Genomic DNA, 17,942 nt, shown 5'->3' on the forward strand with positions numbered 1-17,942 from the left:
AATGTGCCAAGGGAGCCAAGGAGCTAGTTAGTCTCCAGACATCCTAGGAGTTCATTTGATAGGACCACTTCCCACAAGTCTGATGACACCTTCAGTTCTCTTGGTAGGTGTAAAAAGGACCAAACCCAATTTCAAATATAAACATAAATCAAAGGCTGAAAGCAGTGTGTGTGTGTATGTATGTGTGTATATATATATATATATACACACCAAATTTTAAACTCAAAGATGACCTAAAATAACTGTGACCAGTTATTCATGGACTATAATTTCAGCCTAAAGTCAACATCCAGGTAAGATTTTCCTTTCACTCTACCTAATAGAAAAAAGCTATTCAAGAAGTAGTGCAGTGTTTTGACTTTAACATTAAAACAAAGGTTAAATAAATGAAAAGTGATCAGGCTTGGTTTCATTTACAAAAGAAACAAACAAACCTATAATGAAGGCTTCAAACGTACTTTATTTTTTCAATCATTCCATATTTTAACGGGTACACAGTGCTTTTACTTGGCATCCATGAGTTGGTTTTGAAACAATTCAGTATTAAACCAGCTGGGATGATTACTGATCTCTCCATCCCTTTGGAGTGACTCTGCCAACAGGGGACAGGTTCCATTCTATTCCAATTTGTGTTGCTGCCTGTAAGAATTAAAATGCTGTCAGTTATATGTTTAAACCAGAGTCCACTCGCCCTTGGACACTATTTCTTAAAAGTGACAAAGGTACTCTGCTCTATAGGTTACAAAACATTCAGAAAGTCACCTGGGATACAGTGACCTCCATGTAGGCTAAACCTAGGTGCTGTCCCAATTCTCTAAAGCAGTGCTGTTCAACAGAACTTCCAGAGATGAAGGAAATGTTCTATATCTGCATTATCCAATACAGTAGCCACTACCCACATATGGCTATTGAGCAACTAAGATGTAGCTAATATGACTAAGGAACTAAATTTTATTTAATTCAAATTCATATTTCATATTTCTACACTATCTCCTCAAAACATTGTTTCACTCTACTACAACTACCTAAATACTGCCAAAGAGCACTTCTGCAATATCCCTTCATCAAAGAGCACTTCACCTTCAAAAATGCCCCATCACACATTTGTTCAACATCTGTTTACTCTTCTAATTAAGTACACACACTTATTTTAATAGTATATCTGATTTCAGGAAGATCAAAACAAGAATGAAAAAGGCCTATTAATGAAGCATCTGATTATGAAGGCAACGGTTGATTCATATCTTTTAAAATCAACTTATATATTTATTACAACTCCAAGACTTCTACTTGTAACCAGGAAGTACAGTGACTGGTAAGTAGATTATTAAACATAAGATGTAAAAAGCTAAAATATTAAAAGCAAGTCACTTTATATTTCATCCATCAGAAATGCTGTACTCAGTTCTGAGGGTGGAATTTTAGAAGAAAGATTAAGCAAAGAAAGGCGACCCAAGATAGTGAAAACCCTGGAAACCTTGGGAACAAAAAAATGACCAACAGAACTAAGAATGTTTAATCTGAAAAGATCCAGTAAACATGATAGGAATTTTCTAATATCTAATGATTGATACATGGAAATAGGATCAGAATTTCTGCGTTGCTACAGAATGATGGGTAAAATGAAGGAAGGAGATTTTAACTCAACATAAGATCTTTTTAACAGCTACACAATATGGAAAGGACTGTCTTGTAATCCACTAAGCAACTTGTTATTGGAAATGTTAAGAACAGATGATGGATGAATGCTCAATGTTGAGGAAGAAATTCCTGCACTGGGTGGGTAATTAGAAAATCTCTAAAGCCCCTCCTAACTAGAAATGTATACTACTGTGTGAAAACATTTTGAATACATGAACTAAGTGGGAATAAAAGGCATCTAATACAGATTATCAATCAGTAGTACTTACATATGTCCATACAGCAATACAAAAAGTGGCTCCACTAGCTAATACAGCATTACCATATTTGTCATGGAAATCAGGTGCCCGTTTCTGGTGGCTCTGCCTTGCCACTGTTTGCTGAATGCTTCGAACTTAAAGGGAAAAAAAAGAATACAGGAGCATATCTATCAATTATCAGGCAAAGAGAACATGTGTAATTGATACTGCCACTCAGGAAAGACAAGGAAGTTAACTTTACAGTATAACGCAGTGTAATAAAATGTTAAAACATACTGAAGGTAAAAGCGAAGTAGCAAACTTTGAAATGCTTCACAAACAAGATGAATTGACAGATGGATTGATACATGGTCTAACAAATATAGCAAAATGTTAATTGTAGAATCTATGTGGTGGGTATGTGGGTGTTCAAAATATAATTCTTCCAAATTTTCTGTACGTCTAAAATTTTTCATAATAAAATGTTGGGGGGGCAAAGAACAGACGATGTAACATTCACAACAAACTGGTATTTGTATAACCTCTGAACATGGATCCTACTTCATTAATTTGAGTATTTATGACTTCAATTTTCACTAAAGTTTACTCAGCAGTGCTCAACAAGTTACAACATAAAAGGGTAAATAAACTCAAAATGAACTTTGAAAGCACACTAAATGTTTATGACCTTAAAATTACAAAAAGAAACTCCAAAAACTAGAGTAATCTTGATTTTTTTTAAAAAAGCAACTAATGAATACAGCACCATGTTAAATGAAATGGGGTATATGAAAATGTGGAATACACAGACCCTGTCCTCATGTAACTTGCAGTCTAGAGTAAGGTATTAGACATATAGACACAAACCACAATAATACAAAGAAGAAGAATGTTAGCTAAGCACTTTGAATAGCAGGTAGGATTTTGTTATGCAGACGTGGGAAAGGGGAACCTGAAAAATGGCAGAGACAGAAAACCCAGTGTACTAGAAAATCAATTACCTTGAAGGACAAGGTATATAGATTAGTAACAGGAGGTAAAACTAGAAAGGTTCTTGGAGGGCCACTTTTCTGGTAGAGGCAAAAGTTTTTCAGCAGAATGACAACATTAAAACTTTGCTCTTTACTATTATTTTAGTAGAGTTTTCAAACTGCCTCTGGAGGAACTTAGGAGGGCCTGAGAAAGAGCCAAGACTGGAAAATGCATATTTCCAGCTGTTTTTCAATTCCCCTCCAATCTAAGCAGCAGATCCTTATTGTTTTAGAGCCTCAAAAGGTACTTAAGTATGTAATGAAAGACGTACTAAATAAAGAAATAGCAATGTTGCCGATTCACTAGCACTTAAGAATTTAAGAATATAATGGCTTCTATGTGATAAATGGATTATTTCGGGATAGTTATTTGACCATTAATGGTTTCTTCTCTTAAGCGCCTTACGGTCTTTTTTTCCACCTTTAGTCACACTTGGGATGAGCAAATTTACAAACGTTTCACAATATATTCTGCTCTAGAGCAGTTAAAAAGAGAGTGTGTGAATTCCACATTGGGGAAAAAAACCCTCAAATCCCCTTTCCTGAAGTACAAGGCCCTACTTGCTCAGAGGGCAAAGAAAATAAGATTACCAAGCAATTCTGCAACACCTCATAACCTCAACATTTAGGTCACCAAAGTGGATTTCTTTAGACTCCTTCTCTGTGACAAGAAATGGTTCAGTTACCACCTATTGGTAATCTCATATAATTCTCAACAACTCTATGAGGTAGGTATTATTTACTAAGCCCTTATTTTACAAAGGAGGAAAATGAAGTTCAGAGAGGTTAAATCATTTGCCCAAAGTGAGATAATACACATGGCTTTTGGAATATGAGAAAACAGTCGGTCAACTATTTTTTGGTTATTCTCAAAGGGGCTTGAGTGTTCAGAACACAATCTAGTAATACCTCCAATGACTCTGTAAACAGAAAATTAAAAGATGGCTAAAGAAGCTAAATGGAAATTCCTTAAGGTCACTTTCATTGTAAAACTGCTCACGTTACTCAAGGTCACCTTCAGTACAAATCAAGTTCGGAAATGAATTTTCTTTCTCCAATCTAAAGAATTCTCAATACATAATGCTGGTCTCAAAATTTCCCTATACTTGCCAAACTTTTAGATAAGAAAAAAAAAAAAGACCACAATTATTCAGTTAATAATCCACAAGTAACATATAATCGGCAGGCCTACCATTTAGGTTGTCTCCCTGCAATGAAACCAGAATTGGCGAGGAGGCTCTTATACTTGCAGGTAAATGTATGGCAAAGCTAAAATTTACGAAATTACTTAAGGAACGAGATGTGTTCACCAAGTGTCTCCCCTGAAGTCGTAGGTTACTGAATAATAAGGAGCAGCCAGGTTATGACTCCAGTAACAGAAAGAGAACTGGGAACCGAAACAGAAACGCTGAGTGATTAGATTAATATTAAGGACATCTTCCCCCATTACTTAGGGCGAGGTGGGAGACAGCATTTAGAATTATACAGTCGGTATGCAAGTGGAAGGAAAGGGCATGAGAGCCCACGAGGACAAATGGATAAAAGCCCGTTGGAAATGGTTTGCTCACAATTTTTGCTCACCTCCGAGACGACTTAGTGCGTTTCTGGCCAAGGGAAACATCATGAAGCGGACGACAGAACTGCGGCAACTGCAGCTGCTGGTTTCTCGCAACTTCAGATCAAGTACCCTTGCAAAGAGCCCTGAAAAACAAAATGGCTTTCAGCTGCGTTCTTTAAAAAGATTTTTAAGAAATCTCGCGAGACCTGTAAAAACCTATAGAAATAGGCATCCTCTTTACAGCACAGGAAGATAAAGGCCTTTTGGGAAATGTAGTTTCACGCTTTATAAATGACGTATTACGGTACTTAACTGAAGAATGAGAGAATCCCCTGCTTTGAAGCGAGGTTTAGGGCTCTTAGAGGAGAGCTGAGACACTGATCTTAGACTGAGTCATCAAAGGCACCAACTTCAAGATACTGTTTCAGAGGCTTGAGCTTGTATCTCGCTTCACACGAGCAGTACTTTGTTCCCTCCAAACTTCCTTCACTTCATTAATTTTTTTTTGTTTCCTGTTACTATCTACTAATTCGTTTAACTTTTAATTTTGAAATAATTTCAAGTCATAAGGAAAGTTGCAAGAACAGTAAAAAGAATTCTTAATATATAGATAAATATATGATAAAGCAAATTTAACCAATTGCTGTTTGTAAAATATTGATGGTGGGTGTTCAGAGTACAACTCTCACTTTTTCTGTATGTTTGGATGTTTTCATAATAAAATATTTGTGGTGAGAGGAAGAATTTCTGTATACCCATTACCAAGGTACACCACTTGGTAATATCTTGCCACGTTTTCTTTGTGTGTGTATAAATATACATGTATATATACACATGTATTTTCTGAACCACTTGAGAATAGCTTGCATACATCATGTTCTTTTACCTATTAATACTTAAGGGTTCATTTCCTAAGAGGAAGCTATTCTCTTTCATAACCAGAGTGCAGTTATTAAATTCAGAAATTTTAATATTGATACAAGTCATATTCAAATTTCACCAATTACTCCAATGTCTATCCAGAATTCAATCCAGTTCCCTGTATTGAACTTAGTTATTATGTGTCTTTAGTCTCCTTTAAATTGAATAGTTCTTCAGCCTTTCTTTGTCTTTCATATCATTAATTTTTTTCTTACTACAGGTAAGTTTTACTCTCTCAGTTTTACATATGAAGGAAGTGAGGTGCAGAATCAAGATTAGGCAATTGTAAGCAGCAGAACTGGTAATGGTCCTTCTGACTCCACAGATCTGTGCCCTGTAATATATTTGAAGAGTACAGGCCAGTTATTTTGTAAAGCTTTCCTCAAATTTTGTGTGCTTTATGTTTCCTCATAATTAGATTCAGTTAATACACTTCAGGCAGGAATACTGCATAACAGATGTGTCTTCTTAAGGCATTTTATCAGGAATCTTGTAATGTTAGATTATTAGTAATGCCAACTTTAATCATTTGGTCAAAAGAGTGGCCTCCAAGTTCCTACACTATAAGGTTACTGTTTTTCTCTTTGTAATTAATAAGTAAGGTGAAGAATACATTTAGACTATGTGTAGATCCTGTTCTTCATTGAACTTTCACCCACTAGTTTTTGTATCCATTGGTGATTTTTGCCTAAGTCAATTATTAGTATGAAAGTTGCAAAATGGTGATTTTCTAACTTTATCATTCCTTCCATACTTAATACTGGGTGTTCTACTACAAAGAGGATTTTTTTTTAATGGAGGTACTGGGGATTGAACCCAGGACCTTGTGCATGCTATCCACTCTACCACTGAGCTGTACTCATGCGCTACAGGCAGGAATTTTATCTTCTCTCCTATTTATTCATTATCAGTGTGGATTCATGGATTCCATAGGTTTTAATCCATTGCTATCATGATTTTTTTAAATGCTCAATATTCCCAGATGTGGTCAGTAGGATTCCCTTCAAGCTAGCTTGTATATCTTTTTTTGACATGTCTCCATCTTTTTTTTTTTTTTTTTTTTTTTGGTGGTAGGGGGGCATCTTTATTTTCTGACACAAGATGTTCAAGGCTCATCTTGTACTTTCCCTGCCCAGTACTGGGATCAGCCATTTTCCAAAGGAGCCCTAATTTCTTTTAGGGGTGGCATTTAGCAAGCTAGATTTGGCACTAAGTTTGCTCATGGATATTGGAGTGTCATTACTTCTAGTCCTTTCCGTGAATAGAGCTAGGAATATATGTTATAAATGATAAATTTATACTAATACTTCCAATTCCAGTCCAACCCCCAAAAGTTCTTTTTTACTTTCACTTATTTCATATTTGTATCTCCCTTCTTCCACAATGAGAATCCTGGCTCTCAACATCAATGTTTTTATATATTACATTACACATAGTACATTTTTAGAATATTTATATCACTACAAAAAACAACCCTAATTAGTTAGTTTAAGATTTGCTGGTAGTTTTTTTTTTCTTTAGACTCGTGGTATATAATCAAAGTAGTGTGCTCATAAATAATTCAGATTTGTTCTTTCTTTCTTTAGTGTGGTTGTTTTTCATTTGAAATAGAGTTGGGCTCCCTTTTTTATTTGTATTCAATTTAAGGTTCAATTTAAGGTTTTTTTCCAGTCTTACTGATTCGATTTTTTTCAGTTTTAATTTATTTTAGAAATTGTAGTAAAATATACATAACATAAAATTTACCATTTTAACCATTTTTAAGTGTACAGTTCAGTGGCATTAAGTACATTTACATTATTGTACAACCATCACCACCATCCATCTCCAGAACCTTTTTCATTTAGCAAAACCACATGATTCAGTTCTACACATTAAAAAAAATTAGCATTATTCCAAAAGTCAAAACTGTACAAACTGGTGTACTTAGAGAAGTGTCATTCCCTCCCATAACCGTTCCACTTCATTTCCTCCACCTCCTGTAGTTAACCAATTTCATTAGTTTCTGGTTTAAGCTTACTGTGTTTCCTCTTACAAAAACAGGCAAATATGTATATATTTTCTTATTTCCTCCTCTATTTTACACAAATGTAGCATAATAGGCATGTATTTTTGCATTTGGTTTTTTTCACTTTAACAATAGATCTTGAAAATCCGTATCATTTACACAGCTCTTCCTCTTTCCTTTTCTTTACAGTTGAGAAATACTACATGGTATTTATGTACAATAGTATATTCTCCTATATTTGAACATTTAGGTAGTTTTAAGCCTATTTCAATTACAAATAGTGCTGAAATGAATAACTTTCTGCACATATATTTTCTTATTATTGGAATAGATTCCTAGAGGTGGTGTTGCTGGATCAAAGGCTAAATGCATTAGATATTGTTAAGTTACACTACATTTTGCATTCCCACCAGTAATGTATGAGGGTGACTGTTTCCCCCCAGACTTGATGACAGCATGTACTGAATTTTTGCCAAAACGATAGGTGAGATTCCTCTGTGTACTTAAGAAACTTACCTTAATTTTTATTTGTTAAGTTTACATGCAGATAAATTCACTCTTTTAGTGTATGGTTCTGAGTTTTGACAAATGCATACAGCGTGTAACCACCTCAACAGTTAAGAGAAAAGCTGCATTCCCACAAAAATCTCCCTTTGTAGTCAACCCCTCTACCCACCTCACGGCCTTAATAGCCACTGATCTGTTTTCTGTCCCTATGAATTTGCCTTTCCAGAATATCATGTAAATTGAATCATATAGCATGTCTGTGTTCTTTTTTTTTTCATGTTTCTTATGTCTGTAAACTTTTTAATTTTTTTCATATCTGTAGATCACATCTCTTCAGAACTAGCTATTTTCCCTTCCATAACCATCTCTTTGTCTTTCCAGCATGATGAAATTATTTTCCCGTGTGTGCGTGTGTGTGTGTGTGTGTGTGTGTGTGTGTTTCCCAGCGGGGCCTAAAAGAAAGGTCATATGATATTCCACAACATCAAAATAAATCCAAATTATAGGCAATTGATTTTGTTGGTGTTTTTCCTCTTGAGTATATTATTATTCTCCAGTAAAATCATCCCAGTTTTACAACCCACCATGATAAACAGAACTGGGCCAAATAAATGGAAACTTTGGCTATGCAGGATTTTTTTTTTCTATTCCGTATGTAGGATTTAAAAAAATTTTTGAAGATAACGGAATTGGATTTAATGAAAACTGATTATGACACAAAAACTTTAGAAAGACAAAAGTGCTTTCTTACAACCTTAGCTTTGCGTCCATCCCTCAAACAAAACAATGACAAGTTAAAAAAAAAAAGAATTTGCTGTTTATAACCGAAATTTAAGTCCTTGTTGGTGCTTAACTAATAAATTTAAAAGTTTAATTTAGAAAAATACCATGAATAAACACTTTAGGAAATAACTCGATCTCGGCTCTCTTCAGCGCACGTCGCACAGTTCATGGGACACAGGAGGTGTTCAACAAACTCTTGTTCGTTCACTTTAAAAAATCTCCCTCATTAATATTATTTTTGCTTTCCTGCTTTTACTTGTTTTTTTAATTTGAAATACCTTGGAGGCCGAGCGAGGGACTTAGCTCCTATCAATCGTTGCTGGGTCTAGTGTTTCGAGAATATTATAGAAAGAGGTGGATTTCAAACACTTCTTAAGTGAGTCCGGCGGGAAAAGACTCAGTAATCTCAAACTGTCTTGGACTCCGAACAACCGCAAGCTTCACAATTGCGCAGGCGCGTCTGAAGAGCCGCTAAACGCGCCAGCTTTACGTATAATAAAAGGGGCGGTCCATCATCCTTAGCGGACCAATGAAAGACCTCCAGATTATCCTTTTTCTATTGGCTAACAGAGACCAATTAGAAGTGAGCCGTTTTTTAGCGGGCGTCTAGCTGTACAGCGTCGTGACGTAATGTGAGGGGACTGCAGACAGGGCTGAGCTGGACCAATGAGGAGGGTCAAGGGGCTGGTTTGCCTGTTCTCACGCCCAACCTTCAGACCCAGCCCCAGGAAAGTTTCCTTTCTAGGAGGGAGAGAAGCGAACATGGCAGCGCGTTGGTGGCTTTGGTGTGTCTCTGCGACCATGGCGGTGGCACTGCTGCTCGTTTACGGGGTTCCTTCAGCCTCTGCCCAGAGAAAGAAGGAGGTGAGAACGCTGTTTCCAACAACACGGGCTTTTCACAACGAGTGGGGCTTGAGAGGGTCTGTTTTGTCATTCCTTATCCTTTTTCCCCGCCGATTCTGTGTCTTTAGTTGCTCCAGTTCCGCCGTTTTTGGAGTTGAGGGGTTCGCGAGAGAAGAAATTGTAACATTTTGTCTTCTAGGATTGTAGAGTCTGAGAGTGAGGTTAGGTAGGTGACAGCCTGGCTTTTGTAGGATAATACAAAAGGATTATCCTACAAAATCCTTGTAGGCTATACACAGCTACGAGTTTTGACACTTCTTTGAGTATGGGCCCTGTCAGGTGGTGGAGGGAAGTTCGACTTTAGGGCTAGGGGTAGAAATAACTGAGTCTCTCTATTGTCAGTGAATGTAACTCCCTTTTAGACGTATAAAAGCTATATATTTTGTAGCATTTTCACTTCGTTTTAATGTGAGGATTAAACTGAAGAACGAAACTGTGCCAAATTTATTTCATTGTCCAAATAATTGATTCAAAGCAATTTACCGGAGTGAAGCTCTTAAACCATATTCAATCATTTACCAAATATCAAGCGTTCCAGACACTGTTCTAGGAGCTTGGTATACATAAATGAACAAAACTTAGATACCCCCTTGTGGAATTTACTGGCTTTGCTAAGCGTAGGAGATAGAATATTCTTTACTCACCATTAAGCAATCCAAGCTGAGGAATTTTAACCTTGTTTTGAAACATTTGTGACTTAGAGCCGTATGCTCTTAAGAGCTTTATAGATTACTAGCAATTATTTATGCTCTCTAATTTTATAAATGTGGAAAATCATGTCCTAAGCTTACACAGTTAACTGTTGCAGAACAAGGACTAAAATACTAGGTCAGGCAGTCTTATACTATTTCCTGTACATTCTGTGCTGCCTCTAGTACACAATACCTGTACATGGACTTTAAAAATACCATTTAAACATCTCAGATGCTTGTCAACTTGAGCTGAATTTTAAAAAACCTACCCTCTCTTTTTCTGAATATTTGTAGTATTCCATAAGAAAAAAAATAAGCTAGCAAATTAAAACAAGTTACTTACTAGATTGGCAAAAAGTAAAATTAAAATATACAATACACTGGGACTAGAAATCGATGTGCCTTTTTAAGCGGGGTCGAAGCCATTTTTATATGGAAAACAAGATGTAGAGCAATACATAGTTTTATATTCTAAAGGCCTTTTATGTTTTAAAAAAACTACACGTAACTGTCTATATAGAGAGAGAAACCTTCGTAAGGATATATACAACAGTCCGTTAATAGTGGATATCTCTGGGTAGCTGGGATTGTTCATTAGAGGAACACTTTAACTTTTTACCTTATGTGCTGGTATTGTCTAAATTTCTACAACAACCACCTACTCTTTTTTAATTAAAAAAAAGTGAAGATTTTTTAAAACTAGTGTATCTACCATTACATTTTTTTTTAACATTTTTTATTAAGTTATAGTCACTTTACAATGTTGTGTCAATTTGGAAATTGTGTAGAGCATAATTTTTAAGTTATACATGAACATACATATATTCATTGTCACATTCTTTTTTTTCTGTGAGCTACAACAAGATCTGGTTGCCAAGGGGGAGGAGGGTGGGAAGGGACAGACTGGGAGTTCAAAATTTGTAGATACTGACAGGCATATGTAGGATAAATAAACAAGATTATACTGTATAGCACAGGGACATATATACCATTACATTATTTATTCATTTAACCTCTCACTAAACTAGAAGCAGAAAGGCCTAGCAGGGGATAGATTACTTTTAAAAGGAATCAGCAATGAATTATGTATTTTAAAATTGTTAACATGGTGGATTTTATGTTATGTGAATTTTATTCTAACTCCCTTCCTATCATGCCCACCTTTCAAGACACTTATCGCTATTGCTATAACTGCCTAACTGGTTGTCCTTGAACTCACCCTTAACAGTGTTGCCAGAGATGCTTAACCTGAATAACTGAAAACCAAAAGGTTTAAAAACCTGTTTTGCAAAGTATAAAAGGGCTTCTGTAGCCTGTCCCTGGTCTGCTTCTTCCAGGCTTATCTCACTTCAAGCTCCTCCCTGTACTAGTCATACTGAATTATCTGCCTGCCTTGATCTTTCTATACTCTCTTTTAAGTGTTTATACTTGCTGGGGTATCTCCCTTCTTCTCTATCACCTCACTCCCTCATTCACCTGAGGGTTTCTACTATTCAAGTCTTAGCTCAAACATTGCCTTCTTCCTCAACTAAGCTTTTCCTGGTCCCCCCAGGTGAACTGAGATGAGTTCAGCGCATTGTATTGTCATTGTTTAGATACCAGTCTTTCCCATTAGACTGTGAGCATCTTGAATACAGATACTTTTTTTTTATTGAGGTATGGTTGCTTTACAGTATTGTATAACTTTCAGATGTACAATGTTTTTTAAGTTTTTTAAATTTTAAAAAATCTTCAGGTGTTCACAATTTTTAAAGACTGTACTCCATTTATAGTTATTATAAAATATTGGTTATGAATGCAGACACTTTAAAATGAATTTTCTTTCCATCACACCCAGCAGTGTCTGTCAGTAAACATCTAATTAATTAATTAATTAATTGTGTGGATATAGAGTTAGGAATCTTCTTTCACTTGCACATTTATTTTGGTTTCACAATCTAAAATTGGATTTTCTCATCAGTAAACAAGGAATAAATATGGGTTGGTAAAGTTGTTTTAGTTTTTACCCCTTTCCCCTCTAACTAAGAATGTTTGAGGCTGTTTTTAAAAAAAAAGATTACTGTGATACTACTTAGAGACGGTTTAAAAATATTTTTAAAAATATATTTCTTTTCGTGTGAAAATTAAAGGAGATGAGGGTTGTACTTTGCCTAATGCAGTATTTGACATATAGCAGATATTAGATGAACTTTAGAGAATAAAATAAGATTATGTTCCTCTGCAGTATAAAACTTTTTTCAACTGATCTTTTTGTATTGTTTTTATGAAGGTTATTCAGAAAATGAAATTACCTGCATATTTTGACGCAGGCTATTATTGGAAAAACTGTATTCTCTGACGTTGCTTGGAGAACTGACACATGAAAGTGTCACATGCACAAAGCCCCCTGCAATTCTTTAGAAAATGCCTTATTACCAAGAACCAAAGGCTTGGTAGCATTGCAAAGCAAACAAATTGAGACACCCCCCCCAAAACAAAACATCAAGGAGAGGGGACAGTGGTATATCTTAGCACTGTCCAGGAAGTAGGTGAACCAAGAATGGAGCAGATGGCATTTAAGGATTACAAATACTCTTGTCTCTGTTCACTGTCTTTCTCCTTCTGTCATTATCTGCCAATTATGTTTCCAGATCTGTTCAGTCTCAGTCTTAATTTAAGGATAGAGTTGGAAATGTATTGCTTAACTTGGAATTTTTTAACTAGCATTTATAGGCTAGTGGATTATTAGGAAAGCTGAAAGTATCAAGAATTTTTATCAATAAACCCTGATGGTGTAGAACAAAGATATAATGATATGAGTTTGGAGGGGGAGGGAGGTGCATTTTAGAGGAATTCAGACTGGTGATGCTTAGCTTTATTCTGAAATTCAAAAGAAATCTTAATAGCAGGATCAGAGTTTAGCTTTAAATGATAGTGGATTCCCATATGCTGTCTTTGATGAGTGATATTCAGTGATAGTAGGAGAATTTGTAGTTGTTAAGGCTTAATCTACTTTGCTAGATTTAATTGAAATAAATACTATGCAAGCAGGTAGAATAAAATTAAACTGTTGTCTCACTGCCCTTTCTTGGTCCTCTTAATCCCTTGTAGTCCTAAAATTTTCATCATACTTGATTATTGCTAACAGAATTAAAGAGATTAATTGACTTCCTGTTAGTGGGATTATTTTGTGACCGTACTGCTTTAAAGGTTTCAAGAGAAGAGAGAATTGAGGCTTACGTAACTTTGTGGTGAGTATTATATTTTAATTGTGAATATTATTGCTCCTCTTTTTGTTTTATTTGAATGATTGAAAGTAATGTACTCTAAGAAGGGGAGAAATCAATTGATTGTGAACGACTTTGCTTATAAATTTAATGTTTTGTCATAGTAAGCTTGTATTTTGTTTTGAGTAAATATATCCAATACAAATTTAAAAAGCTGGACGGATGTATTTTCTTAAATGTTTTTAAAACTGTTAGTGGAAAAAGTATTTCCAGTAGGAGCTGTTTCCAAACCAATTGCTTTTTTGAGTTGCTGAGTTCACTTGATAAACCTCTTACCTTTATGTACTATAGTCCTTGGAAAATGTGTTTCTTACTAATAACTTTGTTATTATTATTATTTTTTTAACTTTTCTTTAATTCTTTTTGGGGGGGAGGTAATTAGGTTTATTTATTTACATTTTTTTTTTAGTGGGGGGTCATTAGGTTTGTTTATTTATTTAAAGGAGTTACTGGGGATTGAACCCAAGACCTCTCGCATGCTAAGCACACACTCTACCACTGAACTATATCCCTCCCTTACTAATAACTTTAAATTATTGAATAGTAAATAAAAGGACCTGAAGGGCACAGGTGATTACTTTTGAAGGTTGTGAGTTTGGAAGATAAAGGAATATCTGAAGTGTGAATAGTGGGACTTAGTGGAGAGGCTATAGAAAAACAAAATTTTTATTTCTGAGCCATAGTTTTCAGTCCCCAAACTATCAGCTCTTGACAACGGATGAGAAGCACCCTAAGGAAGAAGTTTCTTCGGTACTAGAGATTTACTCTGATCAAGAGAACTTGTAACTCAAATGTGAAGAAAAGAGAAATTCCTTTAAAAAATCGTTTAATATTAAAAGACAAGAGGACTAGCAAAAGAAGTGTCTAGGAACTATTAACGTGTTATATTTGAGTTATCTAGAATATATAACATTCTTCAACCATTTCAGGTCAATCTAGAGTCTACAATGACTTTTCAAAATGAAACCTTAGGGGGCTTTTGAAACTGTAAACTTCAGCTCACCAAGGTCACTTTCTAAAGTGAAAATCCTTTTTAGGGGAATGATTGTGGAGTAACAAAAGAAAGGTGGGTGGGGTGGCATGGCTAGGTTTGAGTTACAAGCTATATCATTGAATCCTTACCTGTAGAAAGAACACCGAACTGTTTCCCTCACCAGACCATAGGGAGGTGCACTGTCCAGCTGGGTGTTAAGCCCACTTGTGGCCTTCTTTTGCATACCGCCTGTTAAAAACATACACACTTGTTCTTTGGTAGTTAATTGGCTTAACTCTACTGGAAGTTAAAACTCTAGCCACTGGGGAGATTGCATTGCTCTGGGGCACCTTCAGTCAGAGGAAAGCTCAACTGCACCAGGACTCCTAGAAAATTGCCCAGGTTTATGCTGAATTCCTTTACACTTTCTCTTCCGCTTTCTTTTCAGTCTTTACACACATTCTTTGCTTACAGGCTGTCTTGCTGTTGTTATCTATTGTTTCACAAATGTGTGTTTTGAATTCCTGGCTCCACTGTGAAGTTCTTAGGAAAAGAGAACAACTTTCAGACCCCAGGTTCTCTGCCCTGCCCTGGAATTGGGAGGAGAGTGTGAGGGAGGAGCAGTGGCTCAGGGTTGGACTGGAGCCTGAGTGGGCAGCAAAAAAAAAGAAATTATTTTTAATAATGGTGTATTTTTTCCTGCTATTCATAATTCGAATTGCTTAATGTTTATTTAATTTCCCTGTGTTATGCATAGAAATTTATATAACATGTAGTCCTTGCCCGTAAGAATTAAAATGTAGAGAAAACTTCAGTGTATAAAGAATCACTTAGGGTACATGTTAAAATTCCATAATCTTGGAACCTACTCTAGACCTGAATCAAATTTATTGGAGGATGAAACCTAGAAGTCTGTACTTTTTACAGGCTCCTTTATACTAGCTTCATTTTGAGAAACACAAGCCTAGGAAGTTTATTATCCCTTATGCTAAGGACTTGTGAAGGTTTTATTTACTTTATCATCAGATCTTTCTTTTATATTGTGTTCTGGTCAGGAATGAATAAAGATATTTTTGAATACATAATAAGATTATAAAAGCTTAAATAGTACTATGAAAATCCTTTTCAGTTTAAAACAGTGGTTCTCAACAAGGGAGTGGGTAATTTTACTTCCCAAGGGTTATCTGGCAATGTCTGGAGACATTTTTGGTTGTTGCAGCTGGGGGTAGTGATGCTACTGGCATCTAGTGGGTGGAGGTCAGTGATGCTGCTCAACATCGTGCAATGTGCAAGACAGCTCCCCACAACAAAGAATTATCTGGCCGAGGACATCAGTAATACTGCTGTTGAGAAACTGGTTTAGAATGAGCTGTTTGAATCCTAGCTCTGTTTCTTACTAACTGTGGCACTTTGGCCAAGTTGCTTAACCTCGCTGATCCTGTTTATTCAACATTTAAATGAACTAAAAATGGAATATTTAACCTCATAGTGTTGTTTTGAGGATTGAATTAAATACTCTCTATAAGGAGAGAAGTTGCTGCCTGATGCATATATATTGGACATTACAAATAGTAGCTGTTTTTTAAAAAAATCATAATTTTTTTCCTTTGTTTTTCTGGGGGAGGTGATTAGGTTTATTTACTTATATTTTTAATGGAGGTAGTGGGGATTGAACCCAGGACTTCTTATATGCTAAGCACACTCTCCACCACTGAGCTAATCTCCCCCCTCCTCCGTAGCTATTACTTTCTCCATAAAATCAATTCAAGATAGGCTTACTTTAAGATATATTAAAATGTTAAAAGATTAGATCATTGTGAATAAGGATTGTAACTTCTAATTATCATGTCCCAGACTATGTTCATGTACTTTTATTGTAAGAATTTAAAACTAGTTCCTCTTTCATTGTGATATGTCTTTAGTTCATTTTAAAGAAAATGAACTCAGAAAGTAATCTAATGCCTCTGTATTAAGCAGTCTTTTGAGGTGGTAATCCCATTTTATAAGAGCTTTAAAGAGAACTTGTAATTCCTTTGAACTAATTTCTTCTACTTGGCAAGTTATTTGGGGATTGAATAGCCAGAAATCTGGTCTTTCCAGTTTGTTAATAAATAGGAAGAGGAAAATTGTAAGTTTTTTACATAGACCTCATTTTAAAAGTCTATTCAAGACTTTTTGTTTAAGAAGACTCCACATGTGTATAGCTAATTCAAAACATATTTGTTTTATGGGAATGGTCATATATCTATACGATTGAATAGAGATACGCTATATGAAGCTATACCTCTTACTGCTTTACATTTTTTTTCTAAAATAGCCCCAAATAGAATCTGTAGCTATGTTGAATAAAATAGCCAGATTATGTTTGAATTTGCTGGTAACTATCAAATTTAATTTGAAAATATAACAAAATTAATGACTGCTTTAAAATGTGGAATGCATATTTTTAAAATATGAACCAAATTATTCTCTGAGCTGTGAGGCTCATTAAGGCTGTATCAAATGATAAGAATTTATTTTTTGGAAAATTGAGTTTAATCTATGCAGCCTTATTTTAAATCAAATATTCCCTACTCTTGACAATTGTTGGTAACTAATTCTGTTAAAGATGAAGGAGGCTCCATGCGCTTGCTTCTTATCCTATCTATTTTCTAGTTCACTCTCTTCCACTGCCTTTACCAATAACCTGTTTCCTTAGTATCATTCATTGTTGCACACGTCTTGTTAATTATTTGTTAAACCAGTCTTTTGAGACTATACGTATTTCTCTATGGACTTATTAGAGACTATATTCATTTTTCCATGTGTGGCATATTAATTTTGTGAATCTTGCCAGAATTATTTTGTATCTGCTACAAAACTAATTTTTATGCCATCTTTCTTTATTCTTCATAGAGGTATACCAGGAAATTTTTTTTTCAGTATTGGCTGAATTCAGGCATGCTTTAAAGGTAAATCATGTATTTTTAGAATCCATCTTATCATTGCCTTCCTGAAATTAAGAAAATCCCAATTCTATTAAGTGTTCATATGTGCAATCATCTTTTCTTCCTCATATGTTAACATTACGAGTAAATCCATTCCCAGCTGTTTTCTATTAAATAGAAATTCAGTATACACTAACTGAATTCTTACTATATGGTGAAGTACTAGTTATGTCTGCTCTCTAGTACCTAATAATCTAGAGAAGGAAACATATCAAAATGTCTTAGAATGATAAGTGCTAGAATACAGGTAAAAAGTATTGGGAAACATCTAGCTGGTGGGGGTGGGATTAATATGCTTGTGTCCTTGGTCCTTGACCACCTAGGAAAACCACTTAGAGTCACTCAGTTGCAACCCACTAAATCCACTACACACGCATTCTTTGAGAATTTTGTTGAGATGACTAAAGCCACAGAAGCTCTTATTGGTTCTCTG

The 17,942-nt window shown here is 35.3% G+C and overlaps 2 protein-coding genes across 3 annotated transcripts in view; one reads left to right on the forward strand and one right to left on the reverse strand.

Annotated features, from left to right (window-relative positions):
• Positions 1-440: 440 nt before the first annotated feature.
• On the reverse strand, positions 441-4,654 carry LOC105095562 (cytochrome c oxidase subunit 7B, mitochondrial). Its single transcript, XM_010987732.3, has 3 exons — positions 4,493-4,654; positions 1,911-2,035; positions 441-639 (listed from the first exon to the last, which is right to left on the reverse strand). The coding sequence occupies exons 1-3, from the start codon at positions 4,533-4,535 to the stop codon at positions 562-564; spliced, it is 246 nt and encodes an 81-aa protein (XP_010986034.1). The 5' UTR covers positions 4,536-4,654; the 3' UTR covers positions 441-561.
• A 4,700-nt stretch (positions 4,655-9,354) lies between these two features.
• MAGT1 (magnesium transporter 1) overlaps positions 9,355-17,942 on the forward strand; it is a 41,970-nt gene continuing 33,382 nt past the window's right edge. The window contains exon 1 of one of the 2 annotated variants that reach the window (XM_010987733.3): positions 9,355-9,552. In XM_010987733.3, coding sequence (XP_010986035.1) covers positions 9,355-9,552 — 198 coding nt within the window. The remainder of the gene's footprint in view (positions 9,553-17,942) is intronic. The other variant, XM_031446225.2, reaches the window with a different exon arrangement.

The sequence above is a fragment of the Camelus dromedarius genome, chromosome X, assembly GCF_036321535.1.
Source record: "Camelus dromedarius isolate mCamDro1 chromosome X, mCamDro1.pat, whole genome shotgun sequence".
Classification (NCBI taxonomy): Eukaryota; Metazoa; Chordata; class Mammalia; order Artiodactyla; family Camelidae; genus Camelus; species Camelus dromedarius.